Below are 26,001 nucleotides of genomic sequence, written 5' to 3' on the forward strand. Positions count from 1 at the left end.
CTATAACCACCTTCAGAGGAGAAGGCAGCTTTCGTCGTAACCCGGAACCCGCACCGGCTCACTCGCCCAGACACGGGCCCCCTTCCGCACAACCTCAGCGAGCCCGGTCCCGACTTGAGTGGCATTTACCAAAATGGGCGCAGCACCCTTGCCGGCCAATCAAACACCACCGTCGGAGGCTCGGGCCTGTCTAAAGCATTAACCAGGTGGAGACAAGCACTGAGCAAGTTCTCGTAAACACACGCTGCCCTTCACCCCGTCCGCCAGACATGGGCATTCTTCCAAATTTTCACACAGAAAAGAGCGTGACCCCGTACAGAGCTGCTGGCGTGACACCCACTCAGCTGGGCCCGGAAAGCACAGCAAAGGAACTCTTGCACTCAGAGCCTCTCCTGGCCAGAGCATCTCGTAAAGCATCCCGCAGGGCTGGATGGGGACCGGCAAGTGACGCAAATCTGCTGGCGAAATCCAGCCCCTGTGATTGGCAGCGTCGCTTGACGTTTCGCAAAAGCTGGAAGCAGAGGACTGGGGCTGGGGGGCCGAGATTGGAAGATGTGTGGGTAAGCGGAAGGAGCTTTGCAGGAGACAGAGAAGAGGGGCAGCTGCTGATCTACCAGCCAGTGGGGCTGTTGAGAGACCTGAAAGGGCCAGGATGAGTCACCAACCCAGCAGTCCGCACGCCCCCATGACCACCTTCTAGAAGTGGTGATGGACCTAGGCTACACAGAGATGAAGGGGCCAGAAGGCTTGGTTCTAAGAAGGTAAAGATGGGCTGGGTGGCACCATACAAAAGCCATGAACTCAGACCTCCTGGGCTTAAATCACAGCTCCCGCTTATTAGCTCTGTGGCTTGATCAAGATGCCTAATTTCTGAAGAGCCATTTCTTTACCTGTCAAAGGGGATAAATGTGGCATCCACCTCAGGGCTGATCTGAGGACTGAACTACTAGCTAATAAATGTAAGATGCTCAGCATGGTGTCTGTCACACAGCAAGCATCCAACAGACGTCTGCTACTGTGAGTGTCATTAAAGACAAGAACAATGGCAGGCTAATAACAACAAAAACACTAGCAGCTGTATTGACCTAGTGGCACGTGCCATCATGGTTAACCCTCACAACTCCAGTACAAGGGGGACATTATTATTGTTCCACATTTTACACAGGGGGAAACTGAGGCTCAAAGACAGTTAACATGTATGTCGCTAGTATTTATTGAGTGCTTACCGTGTATTAGTTCATTTAATCCCCACAACAGCCATAGGACATATTATTATTATTCCCATCTTACAGATGGGAAACAGGCACAGAGAGGTTACGTAACTCTTCAAATGTCACACAGCCAGTACAATGTAGACAGTAGAGTGAACCCAAGTCCATCTAACTTCGAAAGCCATGCTCTTTCAACTCAGCTCTGCCTCCCAGGTTTTAAAGCTAATTCGGGCTGCAAAAACCTCTATCACAGCCCAAAGGAAGAAAAAGAAATATCTGCTCTGAGAAGTCCTGTGAACGCTTAAAGGATGAGTACGGGGTGCTAGGATGAGCAGCTCCCACAGGACACAGGGCCCCACAGGTCAGTGCAGCCTTGTGACCAAACACATCATGTGCCTACAGAGTGCCAAGCGGTCCTTTCTGCAGCCTTGTATGTAGGCCTAAAAACCAAACATATGCAGGCAAAACTCCAACCCCACCCAGAGCCCTGTGGATCTTCGGGAGATACTGCTGAGTGTTTACAGACAATTCAGGCCCATCAGGCGCCAGGCCGATTCCTTCCAGAGGAACCATCTGTGATCTCCCGAGTGGACGACAGGCTGAAGACAGATGGGCTGGGGGCCGGGCGGGCTCTGACCTCAATGCCACCCAGCACGTCCTCCCCACCTGTGGCAGCACCTCGGCCCCGGGGACCACCAGAGGAGCAGGCCCACGGGCAAAACATCTGAGGATGAACCCCTGAAGCCACAGGCCATTCTCTGAGTCACCACCTTTAATGAGGAGGAAGGGAACGCAAAACACATTCCAGGAGGGAAAGCGTTTACTGGCTCCTTCCTGACTCTACAAGGTCGTCCAAGCAGAGAGCAGAGGAATGCACTGCGCTCGACAGAGCCCAAGCTGCTCGGCCGCCGAGCGTCAATACTGATGAGGGCTTGGCTTTGCTGTGCCTCCATTTTGCTGCGGCCTTTCACCTTCCACAGCCTCTCCAGTTACGAACTGCTCATAGAGATCTCGTGGTCGAGGAAGGATTAAGCTCTCAGTCTACAGAACTGAACCTCCCTCCTGTCCGAGGCCCCCCTCTTGACTGCTGACACTTAGAAAGCCTTCAGGCTCTGCTCTGGGTGTAAGCAGGGTCCTCTGTGGTGGGCGCTTCCCCGCAGACACTCAGGCCTGTGCAAACTTCCAAGCTAAAGTTTGGCTGCCATATTCATGGGTCCAGCTTCCCAAACTCCTGGAAGCTTTCATGGAGCTAAAAGTGCCCACAGCTGCTTAAGGCCGCATCTGTTCAAGGACACATCGAGGGGAGCCCTGCTCCAAACCCCACAAGGTTTAAGATCTATTTCAGAACCCCAGACAGCTGGAATCAGCTTCAACCTGTGCTTTCTAAAGACTCAGGACTGCTCTTGGGTCGCATCTTGGTCTCCTGAACCATCTCCCTTTCAGAAAGAGACCTAGTTTCTCAACGGAAGCTCTGGGGTCCCACTCTGCATTCACCCCTCTACCCGCGGCCCTGTGCCTTGCCTGGCACACAGCAGAGGTCCAGAAAATCTTTGCTGACTTATTGCACGATGTGTGGAGTTAACAGCCTCTCTTTAGTTTGAAAAGCTCCAGGTTCGAGGGCAACTGACCTCAGGCCTCTTTCATGAAGCCAGGGTGGCAAGGCACGGTGTTCTCAGCACTGGTAAACCCCCGGGATGATTTTGAAATAACTGGTGCGACCTCAAGCTCAACCCGCACGGACAACACCGTGTAATGAGCAGGCCGTTGACATTATAATCAATTCAAAGAGACTCCAGCCAGCCGTTCCCCGCAAAGAAGGACGCCAGAAAGCAAAGTATGAGAAGTATTTTAATAGCTCACACTCCAAGACACTGTGCTCCAAGTTCTGAAGAGATTCCTAAAAGAGGCAACTTTGGCCATTTTGGAAGCCAGTGTTCACCCTCCCGTGGTCTCGGCATCTCCCTCCTCTGGATGCTGACTCGGAGGAAAGCATAAACACGCCTGGTACCATCCTGGCTCCCATGGGACCTTCCTCTTACCTACACGTTATAGCAACAGCCTTAGCGGGACTAAGATGATGACTCGGTTAAAGAAGGAGACAAACGTTGACTGTCCGAGCAGGGGCAGTCCAAGCTGGCAAGAAAAAGCGCTCAGCGTACATACGATACAGAAGGGCGAGCTTCTGCCTGCGGGTTTGCAACGTTACACTGGCTTTGCCTACGACCTATCAAGAGGGATTCTGCTGGCCAGTGTTTCTGCTGAACAAGCAACATGGCGGTCAAGAGTCTTGGGCATCCAGTGCCACCAGCCCAGAGTCATCATGCATCGTCCACTGGAGAGTCTTTGAGGGAAACATGAAGTCCAGCTCATGCCTCTGCCTACGGGTCGATTTCTTCGGGAATCACGGTGATCATAATGTCTTCATTGCCCCTGCGGACAACCATGTTCAGGGTGCTTTCCTTCTTAATGACGTCGCTGACGTCATTGGCGGAGACCACCGACTGTCCATTGATGCTAATGATGACATCATTTTCCTTGAGCCCACCACTGCAACACAAAGGGAAATGCTATTGTAATGTTTCCATTCCTCCTGGTCTAACTGCCACGAAAGGTGATCGACTTTACATCGACAGAGGCACAGTTTAGGACCTAAAAGCCCAGAGCAAAACAGGGTGGGGTAATAGTTAACTTATGTGAGACTGGCTTAAACAACCAATGGGTTGCATTATTTCCTTTTGAGGTTTTTAGGCCACATCATCAATCATGTCCATTGTAGAAATGCCTACCAGCACTTGTATGATCTTATCATAGATGGACCCCAAAGGAGATGAGGATGTACCATCTACCATGTACCAGGACCATGGCCAACTTGCTTGTAATGGGTGTTACAACTCAGAGAGCAGCTCCTACGGGGATGAGTTGATGGCTCTACTGTGAGACACGTGCTTTGTGCTCTTGCTGGAGCTGTAGCTCTTCGGTATGACAGTGTCCAACAAGCGGTTATGGTTCTTATCGGTCTAGCACAGGAGTCAGCACACTTTTTCTGTACGTGGCCAGATAGGAAATATTTTAGGCTTTGCAGGCCAGATGGTCTCCATCACAACAACTCAACTCTGCCGTGGTAGTCCAAAAGCCACCATAGACAATGTATAATCTATTGGGCATGGCCGGGACCCAGTAAAACTTCATTTACATAACACTGAAATTTGAATTTCACATCACTTTCATGTGTCCTAAAATACTGTTCTCATTTAAATTTTTTCAACCACTTAAAAATGCAAAAATCTATTCTTCCAGATCTGGTCCCCAGGAAACAGTTTGCTGGCCCCTCCCTGGTCTAGCACCTCTCTCTGGATATTTCGTCGATACAGGTAACAGACCCTGATTGTTAGTTGACCTACTTCTTTTCATGTTATTTTGACGTTCCCTGGGTTATTTTTCTAGAGGTGTGGATAAGTACGGCCTGATTGATAACAGACATAATTAGCAAAGGCTTCAGGAGGAGATGCATCCAGCAGCCTAGGACAGGACCACTGCTTGAGGTCTCCGGGACATTGCTCCTTCAAGCCCCTTTCCCCAGCCAGGCCTGTTCTGGAGACTCATAACAAGTCCGATATCACTCTTTCCATCTGATACCCCTCCTCAAGAGGACTTCTGAAGATCGGAAGCAACCTTTTGCTGATGAGTCCTGAGATGAACCGGGTTGGAAGTCCTGACTGGCAGGATGGACCAAGGATGTCCGACCATTTTGTCAAGGATTCTCACAATCACCTGAGCTGATATGAAAAGAACAGCCCCCTGCCCCCTGCCCCCTACCTTCAGGAAACACAAGGATATTAGGAAAAGGGAAAATCATTCTAACTCACGCTTCTGCGGGGGTATCAGGAATTACTTCGATAATATACGCTCCTGAAAGCACATCTGGGAAGTCTCGGTGGCGATCCTTCAGCTCTTTGGCCTTGCTGCTCAGGACAAACAGCACCTGTATTAATGTTAAGTAACAACGGGGCTCCTGCCCGGCTTCCCCGCCTTCCCTGATTCTAACGTAAAATTCCTCCAGGGGTTTTGATTCTGCTTCAAATTGCCTCTTTCCTAGAGTTACTGGATAACAGCAAGGGAAGTGTTTTATCATTATTATTATTAACTGATAGTAGCTATCACTTAAGGAGTCAGTACAATATAGTGGTTGGCCTGCCTTCGAGCCCCAGCTCTGCAGCTTCCTGACTGTGTGATCTTGGGCAGTTGCTTAACCTCTCTGCGCCTTAGTTTTCTCACCTGTAAAACAGGGATAACGACATGGGGTTGTCGTGAGGACCCGATGAGACCATCTAGGTCCAGCACCTGGCCCAGTGCCAAGCACGTGATAAAGAGTGGGCGGGGTCGCCGTGGCTAGTGACCACTGCCACCACCCATTCATCCAAGCTTTGATACGCATGAATTCACTCAGTCCTCACCACATACCAACATGCCTGCACAGCTATCCTCATTCCGGACAGGAGGAAATTGAGGCACTCAGGGGTCAAGTCATCCCAAGGTCACAAACCAGGAAAACAGTAGAGCTGGGACAAGAACCCAGGAAGCTGGACCCCAGGGCCCATATTCCTTCCTTACACCTTCATCTCTCAGAGTTCCCAAACAAGACCTGATGCACATTTTAGTCTTGGCAAGCCAGCTGAGAAAGGTACCACCATTTATTACATGTGTCTAAACTATAGTCGTGTGTTCACAATTAATAGCTAATTAACTACAATAATTAATATATTAATATTTATATCAATATGTTCTGCTCTTTGCCAACTTTACCTACAAGAGTTTCAACCAAGCCATTAGGTACCAGGACTCCTACGATTACACCATATTTTTTCATCAAGGTTAAAATACCAGTATGTTATGAGTCTGGCAGCCACATACCACAACGTCCACCAGCTCGGGAAAAACAAGCCCATCAGTCATGCTGGGCCTGACTGGCATTCCAGGAGCCTCAGGCCACAGGCGGCAGAGCTAAGGAAAGGCAGGGCGCTCTGGGGCTGAGGGAGGTGTTTGGGGCATTCCTGGAATGTGAGTTTCAGCAGAGCAAGTGGTGAAAGGAAGGCATGGGGGAGTGACGAACACCCTGGCTCTTCAGGCCTGCTTTCAAAGAAGAGTGGTATCTTCCAGAAGGAAGGACCTGCTCAGAACCCAGAAACAAACATGAAGGATAAAACAAGAGGCCAAGGCTAATGGCCCTCCTCTCTTTCCTAATGTTACTTAACTTTAACCAGAAACTGAGCTGTCTTGAAGCAGAGTAAGGTTTCCCTTTTAGGGGTGCCAGTGAGAGTCTTCTGAAGTTCAGGTTTGTTTTAAATTTAAGACACAGACAGACACAGACATTCTGTTACCCACCTGGATGTCAGTGACATCATTCGGATGCCAATATACTTCTTCTTGGTGATGGCTTTGCCTGGTGTGACAACAAAAGGACAACAGAAGGTCAGCCCAGTTGGCGGCTGTGCCGGGTACACCACGAGCCATGGGGTTCAATCCCCCAGTTTGCCGTGTAGAGTCAGGACCATAGGGGGATGCGCTCGGCTTGTGGTTCAAATCCTGATTGGGACCCTACCTGCCTCCTCTCTTCCCCAGGTAGAAGGTATCACCTTCTTATCACCCCTGCAAGGGACCTTGTTGAGCCTCAAACCCCCAGCCTGACTCGAGCAGAAGGATCAATAAACATTTGTGGAATGAATGAGCTCCAGGAATCTCAGTTTTCTCATCAGTAAGATGGGACTAATAATTCCCACCTGATCAAGCAAAGGAATTAAATGACATAATGAATAATGAAGTGAAATGATGTACAGAAATCACCCAGGATCATGCCTGGTACATAACAGATTGAACCATATGACACATTCATGATCATAGGTCGAAAATAGTCCAACACCTATGACCTAATACCACGGGCTTAATAGCATGCATTCCATTCCCCTCTGACCTTCAGGGTGTCGTTTTCCCTGACCCAAGTCCCCCCGGGGCACCCCAGGCCTAAATCTCCCGAGGGCTGCCTGGGCCTTGCTCTACCTTTGGCTTGTCGGTCGTGGGATTCCGTTAGGAACTTTTTAATCTTATCAGATGGAATTGCAAAGGAGATACCAGCTGTCACTTTCAGTGTGTTAATTCCAATCACTTCACCATCCTGAAAAGCAAGATGGAAACAGCTTACTGAATCCATGAAGGTTCACCTGAAGATATGCACCGATAGAGAGTGGAGAATTTGCAAGAAAGGAGCCTTGGAGCTTCTTCAGAGAAATGTGTGAGGTGGGGGGAGCTGGAGGAAGGGGGCTCCTGGGTCATAGAGGGAGAGGCCTGACTTGGGCAGCGTAAGCCAATCTCAGCAACGGAAGAATCAACACCCACTCGACTCAGAGCTGAGTGATCACCACGCCGAAAGCACAGCAACAGACAGTTTCAAAATGCACATTTGCTCCTTTGGCATGGAATACGTTTCCAAAAGCCCTGGAGTCCTTTAGATGGCTGTCCACACCTTCCTGCTTCCCCCATTTCCAGTGATCTTAAGATTCCTCTGCTGACGTCAGGGAGAAACAACCTTAGCGCTTAGGGCGGACAGACTTCATCATCAGGAAAACAAAGCCTCACCTCCGAGCAGACTCAGGGGCACTCGGGGGAGGCAGAGGGCTCACAATTGCATCTCACTGCCTCTGCTTGTCACAGACTAGCTTTAAGTCATGGAGAAAGCCAGTCTACAGGGTGTGCTTCAATTCAAGATAAATTCACAGTTCAGTGAACGCCACACCATAGGAAACAATCCTGGTATAACGGTCTTGCCTCACACCATCCAACCATTATTCTGAACACTATCGTTAAAGGGTCGTTCAACTCGGACTTAGAAGGGAAAACTGCCAGGAGAGTTTAAGTCACTTCTTGTACATTTCCCGTAGCGCTGAGAATTCAGTCCCCGACTCAGAGGGACCATCAAGAAGGCACTGCCATCCTGTGCTTTGCTAAACAAGGCCTCGATTTCATCACCTGTAAATGAGAGTTGGGATGGGTGACCCTGAGCTGCACCTTGGCTCTGACTGTCTGATTCTAAGGCTTCCCTTTGTTGCTTAAATAAAATATAAACTTAGGTGACATCTTTGTGAGTGGGGTAACTCCTCATTCCAGTCTGGTCTTAGAGGAGGGCCCCTGGCCAAGACAAACCTTGTGGATGAGCCACGCCAGCTCCTTAGGCAGCGTAGGGACAGGCCAGAACTGTTGACACCTTCAAAATAAAGACCCACTCCTTTAACCACTCCTGGATTGGACCTGAATTCCAATGCCCTTTACTTGTAACTTTGAAACATAAGCATGTCTGCTGGCATTGCAGTTCCAATCCAAACTCCCATCATGCTTTACTCTTTCCAGAAAAGATAAGAAGAGTAATTTGCAAGGTACAGTACAGTCACAGATTTCACTTTAAAAGAATTAGATAATGTGCTTTGGCAAGTTCATGTCTGAAAAGAAACCAAAAGGAAAAAAAAGACATGTACACAGATTTTTAAAAGGCCTTACCAGGTTTACTAATGGGCCTCCGGAGTTTCCATACTGAAATTAAGCAAAAATTAAAAGGTTATGAGTTTATGTCATTACATGGTCCAATCTACTTCCCTGCCTGGCAGGTCCCTGAGTGCAAGTTCTTGCCAGAGTTTTTTTCCTGTCTACCTAATATTTTTCTGGGAAAAAAAGGACCTTAAACAATTTTCAGAAAGTTTTAGATGTGCCATAAATGGGATATATATATAGATATAGATAGATAGGTAGATGGATAGATTTTTTTTTTTTTGCTCTGAATCCCAGAGGCCAACTACAAATTCCCAAAACACCCAACACATCTTCCTTGTCTTGGCAATAGGCTGGCTGCCCACTTGCTCCAGTATCACAGTATTTCAAATCTTCAAAGCCGCCCCCCCCCTACATCTATGTGACCCCTACTTTGCTGCTTGGTCTGGAAATCCACATGGTTTGCTCTATTTCCATTACTTCATGAAGATCACAAGAAAGTTTGGGAATAAAGCCTACCAGAGGCAGCAAGTGCACAAAACACGCTGTGTTTCTTATTTATTAGATAGATGTAGGGGAAAATGCTTTTTAGAAACGTTAATCCTATAGGGAAACAGCTGAAGTGGAAAAATGTGACTTAAAAAAGATTCCATTGATGAGATTGTGTGTGATAATCCTTGACCTCATTAGACATCGAATGGATCGGCCTGATGCACAGACTGCGTCCCCCCCCCCCCCACAAGGCAACGCAAACTCCTCTGGGGGCTACAGAGCCTGTGCTGAGGTGAGCACCCCTCCTGCCACAAAGCTGAACAAGCAGCTCCAGCCAGGGATGGCTGACCCTGGGGCAGGGCGGCAGGGGGCATGGAGAGCTCCTCCGGGCTGCAAACTTTGGCAAATCTCAAGTTCCCGTCACAGGAGTCCCCGGAGATTGCCAACAGGCTGAGGACCAGCCCTCTGCCTCACCTGCTTTAGGGGCTCCTTGAAAGCACCTTGAGGATCCTGACTCCAGCCCTGGTTCCTAAGCCCAGCCCAGCTCTCCAAAACCCCACCCGACCCTGCAGCGGAGAGGGCTCACGTTGATGATGGCGTCTGTCTGGATGTAGTCCATGTCCGAGTTCCGGAGCCCCAGCTCCTTGCCGCCTCGCTGGGTGGTGCTGACGATCCCCGTGGTGACAGTGTTTTGAAGGGAAAACGGGCTTCCGATGGCCACCACGAACTCCCCGGGCCGCAGCTCTGAGGAGCGGCCGAGCAGTAGCACGGGCAGTTTCCCCTGGAAACACAAGGTTGGCGCTGCTGCATGTGGTTAAGTGAACAGAATGGATAAATGCACAGATGTCGTGGAATGCCAAGCAAGAGACACCGCTCATACTCACCAGGCCTTGCAGGAAACCGAGGTCAGACCTAGCATCCCTTCCCGGCTGAGGACCATCTTCCCTCCCACCCAAGAGAATCAGTGCCTCCTCGTAAGCTGCTGCAAGTCAAGTGCGCACTGCCGCTGCCACACGCCAAGGAAGACGTGGGACGGATACTGGAGGCCAACTCAGGGTCTCAGCACATCTTGAAGCTATCAGCACAGACTTGCTCTGAAAGCCGGAGGCCAGGAGACAGAGGGGGACAAGTTTAGGACTGGGGGCAAGCCTGACTGCAGCACTCTTAGAGAGCCACAGGGAAGGATCCAGAGCCCACACCCCTGGGGGGAGGGGAAAGGGTGGATCTGCCCCCACTTATCACAGGCACATCCCTCCTGGGTTCTGAAGAATCAGGAGCTCTGTGGGCTTGCAGCTGCCCTGACTCCGTCCGGTGCATCTCTGTGCTAAGCACATGCAATCCTGGGGAGGGGCAGGGGTGGGGCTGGGGGCAACAAGGCATCCAGGGCCCCGAGACGCCAAGACCCAAAAGCTGGGCTCTCTCCTTGCCCGGAAAGGCCTTCCATCAACCCCTCTGCTCCCGTCCCTGGCGGGCTGATAAACCCAACAAAGCCTGGTTGATCCCCAATGCCCTGTGAAGGCCAGGCAGAGTCAGAAGCCCCAGACTACTCTTCAAACCCAAACTGGACAAAATAAAGCCAGCTCTCGTCACTAGGGCTGGGAGCTGGGCTTCCGTCTGAGAAGGCTCTAAGCTCTCTTCCCTCCGTTTCTCCCTGGAGCCAGGCAAACCGCCGAGTTCCTTTCTCCTTTGTTTCCTGAGACAAAATGAGCAGCTGCTCTGAACAGTGTGGACCAGCCCAGAAGGCAAAGAGCTGGCCCAGGCCCAGTGCTAATTGCGAGGTAAGAGCCCTCATGTTCGTCCACCTCGAAAAAGAAGGAAAGAGGAGAGGAGGCTGGGAGGGCGCAGGGGGTGGAAACCAGCGGTTACTTAGCACTTCCTTCGCCAGGGATGAAGCAGACACCAGCTGATGAGATGGGGAGATCACTGGGCCCATTTAACAGATGAAGAAACTGAGACTCCAAGCAACTGGGTGACTTGAGACCGGCCAGGGATTTAAAAGTGCAACCCCGAACCCAGACTCTCATCCACCACAAGGTACTGAGTCACAAAGAACCCCCTCTGACCCCAAATAAGGAAGATGCTGGTCAGGAACAAGCTGGGTCAGAAAACTCAAGGAGGAAGAAGGGATATTGAAGAAGGGATCCAAGACCTAAAACTTTAAGGGGCTGCATGAGAAAGGATGCCCCTCAGATCACAGGTACTGAGAAGCCTAGAAGAGCACCACAGTGAAGAGCACAGACCTGGGACCAGGCGGCCTGATTAGATCCTGGTCCGAGCTTACAGCCACTCTGGTCCTCAGTGTTCTCATCTGGAAAATGGGAATAACGCAGCACACTTATCTCATTGGTGTGTTGTGAGAATTAAGCGACTTGAGACCTGAACGGCTCTTTGAAGAGCACCTGGCTCAGTTAAGCATCATATAATTGGGACACGTAAGCATCAGATGTGTTGGTTATTGTTATTAATATCAGGGTCTGTGCAGACTCAGTGCGGGAAACCCCACCAACGAAACTCCCGCAAAGTAGCCTGTGTCACCTAGCCCTCCACCTAGGAGGAGGCTGGTGGCACAGGCCTGCCCTGACAGTGACACTTTGCCCTTGTGGTCGCCTGAGGCTGGCGTGTGTGGTACTGCTCTGGAGGGGGCAGCCTGCAGTCCCCACTCCCCGAGCTCATCCAGAAGCACGCCAACGAGCTCAGCATGGCCTGTTTACCCTGGACCCGTGCCAGCCGCCCCTGCCAGGAATGACTTCATCCAGTAGCCACAGCGGGTGGGTGGGCAGGAGTCAGGGCCCGTGATGGCCACTCTGGGGGAGGCCCACCAGGGACACTACCACTGCTTCAGGGCCCAGGGACTGCTTTCAGGGCTGGGCTTGGGGGGTGGGCAAGGGGACACAGTGGCGAAGGCTCCTGGGCTGGGTTTGCCAGGCTGCCCCAGATTACAGTTGCTTTTCACCAGCTTCAAGGCAAGAGTTCAAGTTCAAACACAGAAAGGCGGGCCCAGCCCACATCAGCTCAGCCACAATCCGAGAACCACATCAGAAAGTTACAGGGCAGGACTCACTGCGGAGGTCTTAATTAGCATTTGCTCATCCCCCACCCCTGCTCCTCCACCTCCACCCCCTAGGAAGGGGGCCAGACCCAGGCCCCTGCGTCTCAGGGGGTTTAGAAGGCACAGGGGCCCAAAGACAGCGCTCCCTGGAACTCCCCTCTTCCAAGTCTGAGCTCAGGCCCAGGGGATGGGAAAAGGAGGCACACGCTCTTGGGGGGGCAGAAGCTGTGAGGACGGAGGGGAGAGACCCCCAGGAGGGAAGGAGAACACCCAGGGCCTGTCGCTCGGCTGGCTGCACTCACTGGGGAGGAACAGGCCTGTGGCCAGTAACGGGGCCCAGAGAAGCCTGCGGATGAGCTTGGCTCCAGCGCCGTGAAGTCACCACACTGTAGTGACCATGAAGGCTTGGACAAGTGGACACCAGTGATAGGAGCCCGGAGCCTCCCCGAGGACCAATCCTCACTTCAACACAAGGGGAAGAAATTCAGATCACGAGTGGTCATTTACCCACACCTGCACCAGTGGCAACACCAAGTATCACCTTGTTTAAGTTTTTATTCACTCAAACATCTCCTAGATTCTAAAGGACAATCATAAGGCAGAAATAAGCAAGTGGACACATATCAAGGGGGATTCTTAGACTATGAAGCTTGGACTGATGTGAAAGGAATGACACAGGTGACATTTTACCTCCCAGGTGACAAAGCACTTTCATGACACCTTTGGCAGTTAGAGCATGTTTCCTCCCATCTTACAGATGTGGAAACTGAGGCTCAGAGAGGGAGTGACTCCTCACAGCTCACGAGCAGCCTGGCTAAACGAGAGAACAGGTCTCCCACCTCCCAGACCTTCACTCCTTGTAGGTGTTAACGTGAATTCTAATTGTAGGCAGAAATCTTTGCAAGAGAGTGACGTGGGGCGGAGATGTGGGCCAGGCCAGATTTACAGCCCTTCATGAGGTCAAAATGCCTTTTGGGGGCCATTTGGCTCCTGTTTCCCGCAGGTGCCAGCGGGCCGCACAAGCATCAGGCTCTCCGGCCTGCTCCAGATCCAAGTGGGGCTCATTCTCAGCCTCCCTCCTCACCTTGGGCCTGTCTGCTCGGCGCAGCTATACCTCTGCTGGCCAAATTCCTATTCGGCAATTGAGCGTTTTATTCCACAGCTGTCTAGACACACGCTCGGGGGACTCGGGGGGAGATGAAAAGCAGATACGGCTGGAAGCGCCAAGGCACGCCTCGGACTTGACCTGCGGGTGGGAAACCCTGGGGCCACCCGTTCCTGGTTTAACCCCGCGCTGCTGTCCGCAGGCTGGTTCCCAGGCCGCCCACATCAAAGCCGGCTCCAGGCTCCCTGCGGCAGACACTCCGTCTGAGCCTCCCTGTGAAGCAGCCCAGCCACAGGCCGTCTTGGAGACGCCCGACCCTCTCCTAACAGCCCACATCTCAGCATCTCGCAGGAGCCTCGCAACACGCCTACGAAGTAAAGGCGCAGACATCCATCCTCCACTTGGCCGCCGGGAGGAGCAAGAGTGGGAAGGAGGAAGAATGGGGCGTTCGGCTCCTGTTCCTTGTCTCCAGATTCTCCAACCACTGGCGGGGAGGGAAGGTGACATGCAAGTCGGGTACACAGCAAAGCCGGGATGGGGAGCTTGAACTTGGCAAAAGCTCAACCCCGAGGCCCCGGATCAGAGCTGAGCAGGAGCTCTCAGGCCCCACCAGGAGAGCGTGTAGCTCACGTTGTCCCGATCCCTCCAGGACGAGGGGCGTCCCAAAGTGAGTCCATCACACTGCCCGTTCTCAAGGTCATGCTCTTGTTCACGAGAGGGAGGAGCCTGGGAGGCCAGTGGGAAAGAAGGGACGTCCAGGTTGAAAGGCACATCATCCTCAGTTCGCAAGTGACTCACTTGTGCTACATGCCGGCCTCACAGCAGAGTCAACAAGAGGGGCTGGAAGGGAACGCGGATCCCGAGAACAACCGGGTCGTCGGCCATGCCAGCCTGGTCGATGGAGACAGCCCAGACGAGGGTGTCAGAGTCCTGCGTGTGGATTCCATGTCCAAGTTAAACCACTAACTACGAGCCATAGGCAGGATACTAATTGTGTGACAGATTTACTGCTAAAACCTGGAAGAGGCTGGTGAGTAGCATGATTAAAGAAGGCTCTTACCGTTCGTTTAGATGCCAACAAACAAACAAACAACAACCAGCAGGCCTGGCATCACCGCTCCCACAAAACGCTGCCTACACGAAAGAGAACTTTCTCAACAAGCATTCACTGAGGACGGGCCTGGCACAGGGAACATGAAAGATCAACGAAACCCACCCGTGCCCTCCAGGCTTACTGTCTGATGGTGGGGGGGAAACACACAAGCCAGCAGAACACACAGCAGTAAAAAGAGATAAAATCCATCTCCCTCCCCAAGGGCAGCTCAGCCTAGAATCTTCCATAAAGGCTAAATATAGATCAACACTAAAAATGATTTGGGTGCATCAATTAGGTTTGTTTTTTGTTTTTTGTTTTTTTCAGCTGCAAGTAACAAAAAACCCAATGCAAAATGGAGTAAACATCCACCTGCCCAAGGGCGTGATGGCAGGGCTGATCACTTCAAAGGCTCAAGGACAACGTCAAGAAGAAGCTCCTGCCTTCTTTCCATCTGATCAACGGCAGCCTGGGCTCATGGTCACAGGAGGGCCACCATCATTCCAGGCACGACATAAAGATGCAGCAATGCCCACTGGAAGTGATAGACTCTTTTCTCCCTTGTGTGTCTCTTCAGAAGAGCTAAGGATCCAGAAGGGCCCAGCACATTCTTCCTCGTGGGTCATCAGCCACTGTCTGGTCATAACGTTATCCTCAACCACCCTTAGGCGGGGGGGATCGTAGCCCTGGTGACTGCCTTAGCCCCTCAGGATTTGCCTGAGTTAGGAATGGGGGGGGGGGTCAGGAGTGGACCTAAAACAAACTCGGGGCTGTGCCAGCAGGGAGGAGAAGGGCTGCGTGCTGGGCCACCATCAGAGTCCACCGAAGCTTAGGAAAAAATGGTTCCTTTTACAGTGGTAATCCTAATACGTGTCTGGAAACAGCTGTAAGTGTATATTCCTTCATGCAGGGTTTTTTTTTTTTGGCGGTGGGGAGCAAGAGGAGAAGTCCGCTTCAAAGGAAAGCAATGGTCACACATTTCCAGGGCAGTCAGCGTGAAACACAAGTGGTCCGAGCAGAGCCTCATTGGTGTAGACAAACCTCCCTCTTATTCTCATGCCCTACATGCCTTGTGCGCTGTCCCATGGGCAGATGGGACGGGCATAGTGCCCATTCCACTCACCAGGGGACCGACGGTCCTGCAGCTGGTGGTGGCGGTACCGAGAGCCCGGGTGTTCTCACCAGTGCTCACTGCCCAGATGCTCAGGGTGCACAGCCAGCCACCAAAAAAGAGCCTCTCTGTGCCACACCTCGCCACGGGGCAGGGGCAGGAGACGGGAGCAGAGATGACACACAACAGGGCCAGGGAGCTGAAGGAAATCAGAGCAGAGGCCAGCCAGAGGAAGCCAAGGCCACACGTGCTCAGGGTGAGGGCCCAGGCCACGGTGTTACCCTCAGACAAGCCCCGGCTGTGTGGCGCTGCCTGCTTCACGGGCTCGCTGTGTGGCCTGGGCTCCCCCTGAAGGGGCATCACAACTGCTGATTCCCACAGGGAAGAAAAGGCCTGTGCTGAATAAGGGCCCTGGCTGACGACTTGCTATGGGCTTATCCTCCAGCATCCCAAAGGGTGGTGCAGAGTGAAGACACAGACAAAACACACACACAGCACCACCTCAGCCTCTGTGTAGACTGGGAGCACACAGCCCCAGGGAGCAGGACATCTGTATTAACTCACTCTGACCTTGGGCCACTTGACAGACTTCTCTGGGTCTCAGTTTTATCACTTCTAAAATAAGGGAGTCGAGCCTGGTGATGTCCAAAGTCATCCCAGCTCTGACAATTAGGGATCTTTCCAGAAGACCTGGTAGATTTCAAAACAAACAAACAAAAAAACCTATTAGCAGACAATGGTTAAATTGGTGAGATCAAAACAAGCACCAGACGTACTTCCCTGGTGGCGCAGTGGTTAAGAATCCGCCTGCCAATGCAGGAGACACGGGTTCGAGCCCTGGTCCGGGAAGATCTCACATGCCGCAAAGCAACTAAGCCCATGCGCCACAACTACTGAAGCCTGCGCTCTAGAGCCCACGAGCCACAACTACTGAAGCCCGCGCGCCTAGAGCCGGTGCTCCGCAACAAAGAGAAGCTGCCACAGTGAGAAGCCCGCACACCGCATCAAAGAGTAGCCCCTGCTCACCACAACTAGAGAAAGCCCGTGCGCAGCAACGAAGACCCAACACAGCCCCAAATAAATACAAATAAATAAATAAATAAATAAATTTATTTTTAAAAAAAGAAAAAAAACAAGCACCAGAGTCCTTAATAAATCTCTTTTCATACAACTTCGCAAAGAGGTCAGATGATCCCTGCAAACTCTTACAGCCGCAAGAGGAAAGGGGATTCCTGGAATTCTCCAGACGCTGGCTCAGCCAGAAATCATCTAGAGCGAACTTAAAAAAAATGATCCATCAACATTTCAGCTTCTGGCCACCCTGGGTTTGGCCTAAAAGCCATTGAGCGCTCCTCTCATTGCAACCTCATTCACTAAAGCTTGGAGAGAAGAGCAATAAAACGAACAAATAAAACTAAAAGAAAAATTGGCAACTTTCTTTTAACCTCATGAGGCAAGTCAACTACTTCTTTCTCTTCCTTGCAAAGTATAAACTGCTCCTGTTACAAAAATATTTTTGTTGCTGAATCTGCAGAAGCCACTGTATCCGCCAGCTGCCCAGCACACCGCTTTCAAGAGGCTGGGGCTTGCAGGCTGGTGTTGTGTGTTGGATGAAGTTTGCTTCAAAGGTTAATGTTGTAGCAACTGGCTGAGACTCAACTAAGTGATTCAATGTGTCTTCTGGAAACAGTTATGCTAACCTTTCATTTTCTTTAAAAAATATGCCATGGGGGAAAAGAGCACGTCTCCCATGCGCGTCCCCCATACACAGCAAGAAGCAGTGCCATTGAACTTGCGTGCTTCCTAAGGAACAGCAAACTAGAACACAGAGTTCAGGGGGATGTTAGCAGCTAAGACTTGCCTGAGACACAGGGATCCCGCCTGGGGAAGGAGGGAAGTGAGCCCACGAGGGGCTGAGGGACAGGGAAATGTGAGCAGCTGGGTGGACCCAGATGAACCACAGATCTGCTACATAATTTGCAGGGCCCAGGACAAAATAAACATGGAGACCCCTTGTTCATAAAGTGCATAGAAAGTGCCATTAAAGGTACTAAAATATAAAGCCTTTTTTTTTCCTTCTATATTCTCTCTCTCTCTTCATCTGTCCCGATGTTTTTATTTGCCGTTTAGTGTCACGCTCCCTGGGGCACAAAGATTTTCATGGGGTGAGTGCAGACCCAGGAGACTCAGACTCAGTGCTCTGCTCACCAGCTACTGGACAGACGCATGCACTGTGCCCGAGCAGGGACAGGGTAGTAGAGCCAGGCCTCTCCCCATCCCAAGAGCTCACTGCCCCAACCCACAGAGGATGGACCACCCCCAAGGGCACCGCAACTTCCTTCGGCACCAGGATGCACTAGGTACCTGGATGGGGTGGAAAAGGCTTAGTTAGCCCTGCCTCGCTGCCGGCAGAATGACCTGTGGCATCATACGCCCGCTGCCCAAGATGCTGTGGGGTGTATGTACCCCATGCCTGTACTCCCTGGGGGAAGGAGGGTGGCAGTGATTGCTGTGCAGGGTCAGAGGTCCCAGGGGCCAGAGGAGCAGGGAAGCCAAGAACCCATCCTGGGGAGGTAGGAAGGCAACAGGAAAAGGAACAGTGCGGAGGCCAAGGCTCTAAGCCCCAGCACATACTCCGCTGTCTCATCAGACTTCACTTACAAAGCACAGATTCAAAGATAAAATTAAAACAAAGACCTAAGAGCATTAAACCCTCAAGCGGGGTTCCATTCTGAGCATAGGGTCTGTAAGGGCACAGGTCACATGCCCATAAAGCAGCTGCGCCGGGGGGGGGGGGGGGGGGGGGAGGGGGGAGGAGGTGGACCAAGACTGAGATGCTTGGGATTCAGATTAGAGCGCGTAGAGGTTATCAGTGATGACAAGGTCAAGGGTACCACCCAGGGAGGGTGGCTGCAGTGAGCAGGTGAGCCGAGAGGCCGGGCCAGGAAGGATCTGCTACACAGCACCGAGATCACAACACGCGCAGAACTCGGAAGGACGGTGTAATCAAGTTACCCCCATCCGCTTCCCCAGATTGACATATTACAGTTGCTATACAAGGAGGGGAGGAGGGGAAGAGGTGGGATGAGTGGGAGGGTGGCCAGGGCGGGGGGATGTTCAGGTGGGACAGACAAGAGAAGTGGGGGAGATGCAGGGAAAGAGAGAAAAGGAACAGAGGATAGTTACGAAAAAACAAAACAGAGAAAGGGCTAATGAAGCAAACTTCCCCCTCACTGTTTATGCACACCACCATGATATTTAGACTCCTTTAAGCTACATCAAGAAACACTGGCAATTTCAAATATTCCCATATAGAAATGTCAACATTTCTATACGGGAGCCCGACAGCCAGTGACTGTATATAGTCTGTGGCATGGAGGGTAGGAGGAACACCATCTCATCAAGTGTAACTCTTGTCTTCTCATCTATCAGCCCCTCCACTTTTATCTGGCGACTTCAAGTTAGCCACTGCTGCTACAACGTTGTTTGGCCAATAAATATTTATGAAATGGGGCTTCCCTGGTGGCGCAGTGGTTGAGAATCTGCCGGCCAATGCAGGGGACACGGGTTCGAGCCCTGGTCTGGGAAGATCCCACATGCCGCGGAGCAACTGGGCCCGTGAGCCACAACTACTGAGCCTGAGCGTCTGGAGCCTCTGCTCCGCAACAAGAGAGGCCGCGATAGTGACAGGCCCGCGCACCGCGATGAAGAGTGGCCCCCACTCGCCGCAACTGGAGAAAGCCCTCACACAGAAACGAAGACCCAACACAGCCAAAAATAAACATAATAAATAAATAATAAATAAAAAATTTAAAAAAAAAATATTTATGAAAATCATTGGATGTGAAAGTGAATATATGAACAAATAAACAAATCAGATCTTAAAAGATCCATCAGGATCTTAAAATTGGGATTAGTCCAATGTTTGGACTAACCTTGGGGTTAGCCAGGGCCTGGCATTTCAGTTTGGGTAAGGACTCCGGATGCAGCCTGGTTTTCAGCCGTCTATACGGTGGCAGGCTCAGGGCTCAGGTGGGTAAAGGGACAACTTATACCCACCAGCTCCGCAAAGGGAAGGGCTGTGGTCTCACTCTGTTTGGTAGGTTCAGTGCTCAACACACAGCAGCCACTCGGTAACTGCTGAACTGAAGGCACAGTGACCATTACCCATGACCACTCAGAGCTCATGTGGCTCCATATGCAGGATATATCATTCTTGTAAAATTTATTCTAAAAAATTCTTAAAGACGTATAACCTCCTCTAGATAAAAATAATTTGAGATGGTCAATGACACAGGGCTTACTACAATAAGTTAATTCATATCTCTTTATGACATAAAATGATGGCATAGGAAATATTCTAGCCAGAGGGCCAATGGTTTCTATGAGCTGCCTGGCAGCCAAAGCAAAAAGGGAAATACCCTGAGTCATATGTTCTCGTTATCAGATTCTGGTGCCTTATTTAACAAAAGTGACTTGTTGCTTAGCACATTTGTTAGAATAATCAGTCCTCAGTTCACCAGAATGTCTTATTTCTGCCTTGCCATAGAAAGTAGTTGGTTTTAGGAAACCAGTTTTGGGAAACTGCCTCCATCCTGCCATGAATAAGAGGTGACCAGCTCATTATGAACCCTTTGCACTTCTAGACCCTCAGGAGATTGACTACATAAGAAATTGGAGCTTTCCAGAGTACAATCAGGAACCCCGAAGAACCAAGGCCAATAAGATACATGGACAATATGCAGAGGAACCAGCTAACCAGAAGCACTGGCTTGTGTTCTGGAGGCTCTAAAAAACTCACCGGGAAATAAGTTTGCACTGGGCCCCAGGTCCAGGTCCTCAGGATGGGCAGAAAAGGAAATCTAAGCAACTCTAGGTACCCCACTCTTCCCCTTGGCTGGCTCTGTCTGTCCTCCACGTCTCAGCTTGGATGTTACCGCCTCAGATAAGCTTCTCTGCCTATACTACCTTCAGGGTCTCCCCAGCCCCAGTGCCTTCTCCTGCTTCTTCTATCTGTTACTTCATTGTACCAGCCACCATATTTATTCCAGTTTACCTGTTTCCCACACTAGACCGTAAGCTCCATGGCTTTTGCCCATTGCCGTTACATCCTCAGCACCTAACACAGTGTTTTGGCAAACAGATGCTCAATAAATATTTATAGACTCCGTGAATGAATAAGGAATAACTGAAAGAATGAACCAACGAGACCTTAAAAGATCATTAGGATTTTAAATTGAATAATAATTTGGAAAACATCTTCAAATTCACAAAATTCCTCTCTACCGATATTACAGAGAAATGGTCAACACTAAGGCCTCTCTCTGCTTAATCCGGCAAGACCGAAGCATCTTCTTCAGCAAAGAAGCACAGTCCCCACAAGAGCAAATGAGATCAGCTTCTCTGCCCTTTCCCCTGTAGTGACCTCATGCTTCACCTCACTTGGGTCTTAAGAGCATATTTTGGTCCAAGCACATTTCACTCCTTTAGAACGAGGTGTTAATCATCTCACACTGGGGTTGGCAAACTTTTTCTGTGAAAGGCCAAAGAGTAACTACTTTTGGCTTCACGGGCCATGTGGTCTCCATCCCAACTACTCTACTCTGCTGCCGTCCAGCAAAAGCAGCTGTAGACTCTACTGATACATAAGCACATGGGCATGGCTGTGTTTCAATAAAACTTTATTTACAAAAGCAGATGGAGGGCCGGATTTGGACTGCAGGCCACAGCTGGCCAACCCTGGGCCCCAACACACTGCTACACACTCACTAAACTGGCAATGGATGCCCTCCCTCCTCAGTGAAGGGGACATTCCCGATGAGGCACCTACAAATTCAGTCCCAACAACCAAACTGCTTTGTCAGAACCATAAATAATACTCTTGGTCGAATACCCTGAAGAGAGTCTGCCAAAGTGAAAAAAAAGCATTACCATATTAAGAGAAAAACATAGCCAAAGAATTTCCTTAACAATCAGCTAAGCTCTTGAAATGGGGCCAGAGAACACACAAGGGCTCCAGCTTTGATAGTTTGGGGAACTGAAATATTTTCACATTCCACGAGAAGCTGCAGTCAGAACAAGGAGAAGCCTCGTCCCCATGAGCCTCTGGACAAAGGCTGGCCCAGAGCAAAAACGCCGGCTTCCACGCCAGCGCCTGGATTGACATCACCTAATGCAATAGTGATTTGCATCCCCCTAAAAATGGTAAAAATCAATACGGTAACAGAAGCCTCGTTACAGCGACAGGATCTGGGGCCTCTTTACCGAATGCAATGCAGGCCTCTCAGTTCAGGGAGAACAAGAGGAGAGACCACAAATCGACCAGGACGGAGGGAGTGGGGAAAAGAATGCAAATGGAAAAACACAGAAGCAAACTACGAGGGTAACTATGGTAGGGCAAGCAGCATTCCAGCTCTTGGTTACTTTACAAGGATGAGTGACAGACTCCAGAAGATGGGGAGCCGGTCCAGCACAGGCTCTGTGTTATCTGATTCACTTTTGGACAAGCTCAGGCGGCTGAGTCAGCGCCTTCTGACAATCAGGTTGTCTGAGGGGAACTGGCTGAAGGCTGGGCGCAGGGTGGGGGAGTGGAGGGGCATGAGTCACACCCGGCACCCGCCACTCCCCTCCCCCACCATCGTCCCCAGGCCACCTGGACCCTCCTCACTCAGAGAAGTCAGGGCAGATCCACTGCAAGCAGGCCACGTTCCAGGAGACAGGCCCGGAGAGACCAGAGCCAGCTCAGCAGGAAAAGGACCCTCTGCCCACAAAGCAGCCCCCGTGCCCAGGGGTGTCACTCTTCAGCCACTTCAAACAGGGCCATAGGTGGCATCTGGCCCAAAGGTGGCCAAGGACGGATGCAGGTCTGGGAGTGAGGGAAGAAAACCACCTCACAAGCCTCGACCAGCTTGCTTCCAAATATTCCCCTGGGTGTTGGCGTCAGGGAAAAGCGCCCACAGGAAAACTCACCACCTCACCAGGGCTCTGAGTTACCAAAGACCGCAGAGCGACGGGGGCCCCAGCAAAGCAACACGCCGTCCAAACCCCAGGCAGCCGTTGGGATCAGATGAGAACTGGCCTCGGACTCTGGGGGCTGCCGCTCTGCAACCAGCCTGCTGCGTGGTCACCTCCTCGCCGGAAAGGGGGCAGCGGATCAGTGCAGGAGGCCCAGTGCCTTCCTGCTCCCCCAGCCCTTAGGGCAGCCGGCCTTGCCTGCTGCTGAGCGGAGGGCTTGCGATTCATACCCAGGACACTGCCATTGAGCCTCTACCTCCTCACAAGTGACTAAGACAGGTGTGCCGCTCACACTCCAGCAGCAGAGAGAAACTGAAATCCACAAGGAAATAAGACAATTGTGAGTTACGATGAGGAGGCGAGAAGGGAAAAATGAATGATGAAATGTGACCACCTCCGGGGTTCTGCAGCCCCAGAGTGACGAGGGGAGGTTGGGACGTGGGGCGCTCCCCGGGGTAGGGGGTCAGGGAAGGGCCGTCTGGGGCAGAGGCAGAATTTAACCCAAGGCCTGAAGGACAAGGAAGGTCACCTATGGAGGAGCTGGATGGGGACACCCCAGGGAGGGAAGGCCAAGGCCCCAGGAGAACAGCCCTGCATGGGGGGCGGGGGGGGCAGGTAGCAGAGAGGGGGAGGGGCAGAGGGAGGAGTGCGGGGTAGAGTGGGGCGCCCGTCAGGCTGGGTGGCCCTCCAAGGCCCTGTAAGCAGTTACTATCTCTCTGTAAGAACAGAGAGCATGTGAAGGGGTTTACACAGGGCAGACAGGACCCGATCTGAAAGTTGCAATCATCAAGGCGGGAGGACAGATGATCTTCTCCTGCCTGTTTCCTAATCAACACAGCGGAAAAGCAGCTGGGACAAAAGTAACTTTCCTCTCTCACCTTCTTCAGTACATCCCCAGGATTTCTGTCCTGCACTCTGGCCTAAAGAAACCAAATATTTCTCTCTCTCTCTCTCTCTCTCTCTCTCTCTCTCTCTCCCTGAACTACTCAGCAAAAAAACTGCAGAGACAAAATGCTGCCTTTGGAGAAAATTTTTAAATGTTCTGCAAACACGGCCGGTGTCATGTTCAGCACATTTGGAAACCGTTTTTATGTAAGGCTGAACTAGTCTGCCCTCAAAGCTGCTTTCTATTAAACCGTTTGCATGCACGCTGTCCTTCCTTCCTGCAGCTGGCATCCCCTCCCCTGATGAATGCTGGTCCCAGCCATGGTCCTGAGGAAAGGGGAGCTGCAAATCCTAGGACAGAAGCCCAGAAAGAGATGCCCGGGCCGGCTGTGGCTGGAGGGGATAGGCCTGCAGGGGGAGAGCCTCCTTCTCCAGCTTGGTGGGAGCAGCAGACCAGGGTAAGGCAGCCGCTCTGCTCAGTGAGCTTTCTTCCAAAGGTTCTCCCCGGCTCAAATCTCAGCGGGGTAAGTGAGTGCATATGTGTCTGCTCAGCAGTGAGAAGCAAAAATTCCTTTGGTCGCAAGCCCAGAAACGTCTCTGGCAACTTCAAGCCGAGGCAGGTGTACGGAAGATGCGAGGTGGGGCTTGCAAAATGGAAGGGAAAGGAGGCAGATCAGGCTCAGAAAGGGCAGGAACTCAGAGGGCAGCGGGGTCCCGGCAGCAGAGGCTACACCAGCTTCCCCCATGTTGTTTTTCTGTGGGTGGCATCCAGCTGCTGCTCCAAGCTGAAGATCTGCTCGGTCTGATGGGTCCTGTGTCCACCTGGCCCCGGAGGGTGGGGTGCCATGACTGGTGGCCCCCCCAAGGCTTTCCAGTGCGGGAGAAATGGACCCCGAAGGAGATGCTGGCCTCTGCTCCCAGAAGAAGGGGGAACGGGGTGGGTGAGAAGTGGGCAGTGACAACAGATGTCCATGGTAATTTCCATTCATTAAAAGTGGCAAGAATAGCACACTCAGGAAGGAGGATGGCTGTTTAAGTAATGGAGAGCCCTTCAAGTGAAATCCTGGTGCTGCGGGGAGGAAATGGGCCCAGATTATAAGGGACCAACTTAACCACTGGGCCCGTGTATGCGGGGGGTGGTCACACCTGTTCCACTGGGTTATTAGCAAATGGCCCTGGGGAGGCTGGGCCTTGACCTCACACAGCAAGCGCCATTCGGAATGACTTCGATCCTCAAGTCCAATTTTTGTTGGTTCTGTTCTGCCTCCTCTGAGATTTCCTGCCCTGTTTCTTGCTGCTGAGGTGACACAGCGCGAGGCAAGCTCACCTCAACCCCCAGCGCTGCCGGCACATTTATCATGTGCTCGGGCACATCTGTATTCACCCAGGTGAGAGGCTCCTTCCAAACTGAGCCTCATTTCAAGCCAGTCCCCGGCCCCCTCTCCTAAATAATCAATCATCAAACTAAGGGAACAAAATGGAAAGAGCTGGAAGAGATGTTTTTACTCTCCCCACTTCCAACTACTATCAGCACAAAAAAAAGTAGTTTAGTCAGTGGAAACCAGTCTCTTGTGTGGGCGTCTGCAATTTAATATCCTCTCATTTCCGATCCCATTTTGAAAGGCCACGTTAGTTCGACTTTAAATTTTCAAGCTCCTTTTTCTTGGGCTAGAAACGCATCTCAAATAGCGTGCTGCTGGCAGGAAGGCTAGCCTCCTGGGAACAGCAAGAGCCAGGTCAGAAACACCTTACAAAGCTGGTCTGTCGAGATGGTTCACAGCCTGCCGGGACATGCCAGGGATGACAGGAGAATACACTCGCCACCTTGGCTCAAAAGCTGAAAAGAATATCCCCCGGCCAGAGCAGCTGCATGGGATGCACCCACGCGTGCCAAACATGAAGTTAGCCCGCGGGGGCAGCTCACGCAGCGTCCAGACCAGCGCCCTGCCTGCAGACAGCCCGCAAGGTTGGCTGCTTCCCTAGGGCTCGGTGGAGCTGAGAAGTCCTGCGTGTGGCCACAGGATATGCTATTCTGGTCGCTTCCTTCCGGTGAGACTACCACATCCTGGACACCTTTCAAGCAGTGTGAACCTAAACCGGGGTGCGCCAGGCTCCCAGCGGGCTATTTAAAGTTGAGTCAGCCCATCACACCAAAAGGCCGGGCTGCATCCCTCCCATAACGGTCACGGGCTTGGGCACTTGGGGAGCCTGGCCGGCTTCGGAGGCTATAACTTCACCACAGCATTAGATGTGTGGCCTCAGGCAGGTGACTTAAGCTCTCTGAACCTCTGTTTCTTCCTCTATAAAATGGCAATAATACAGCTATCGTGCAGATTAAGTGAAAGTTACAAATGAAAGCAGAGCCTGGTCCAGCTTTGGAGCTTATCAAGTAGAAGTTATTATGATTATACTGTGACCGATAAACACATTTTGAAAGATTAGTTGTTACAGAAATTCCACGGTAACCTAACAGAAATAATACGCAATTGAGACCTCGCTAAAGGCCAG

At 51.4% G+C, this 26,001-nt stretch overlaps 1 protein-coding gene across 1 annotated transcript in view; it reads right to left on the bottom strand.

Moving 5' to 3' along the window:
* Nucleotides 1-3,041: 3,041 nt before the first annotated feature.
* The window catches only part of HTRA1 (HtrA serine peptidase 1), a 54,214-nt gene continuing 31,254 nt past the window's right edge, over nucleotides 3,042-26,001 (bottom strand). Inside the window, exons 4-9 of the mRNA XM_059899227.1 lie at nucleotides 9,823-10,017; nucleotides 8,757-8,789; nucleotides 7,266-7,380; nucleotides 6,594-6,651; nucleotides 5,078-5,173; nucleotides 3,042-3,758 (exon numbers count right to left, since the gene is read on the bottom strand). Of these exons, the coding sequence (XP_059755210.1) occupies nucleotides 3,590-3,758; nucleotides 5,078-5,173; nucleotides 6,594-6,651; nucleotides 7,266-7,380; nucleotides 8,757-8,789; nucleotides 9,823-10,017 (666 nt within the window). The 3' untranslated portion in view covers nucleotides 3,042-3,589. The remainder of the gene's footprint in view (nucleotides 3,759-5,077; nucleotides 5,174-6,593; nucleotides 6,652-7,265; nucleotides 7,381-8,756; nucleotides 8,790-9,822; nucleotides 10,018-26,001) is intronic.

Source organism: Balaenoptera ricei, chromosome 16, assembly GCF_028023285.1.
Source record: "Balaenoptera ricei isolate mBalRic1 chromosome 16, mBalRic1.hap2, whole genome shotgun sequence".
Taxonomy (NCBI): Eukaryota; Metazoa; Chordata; class Mammalia; order Artiodactyla; family Balaenopteridae; genus Balaenoptera; species Balaenoptera ricei.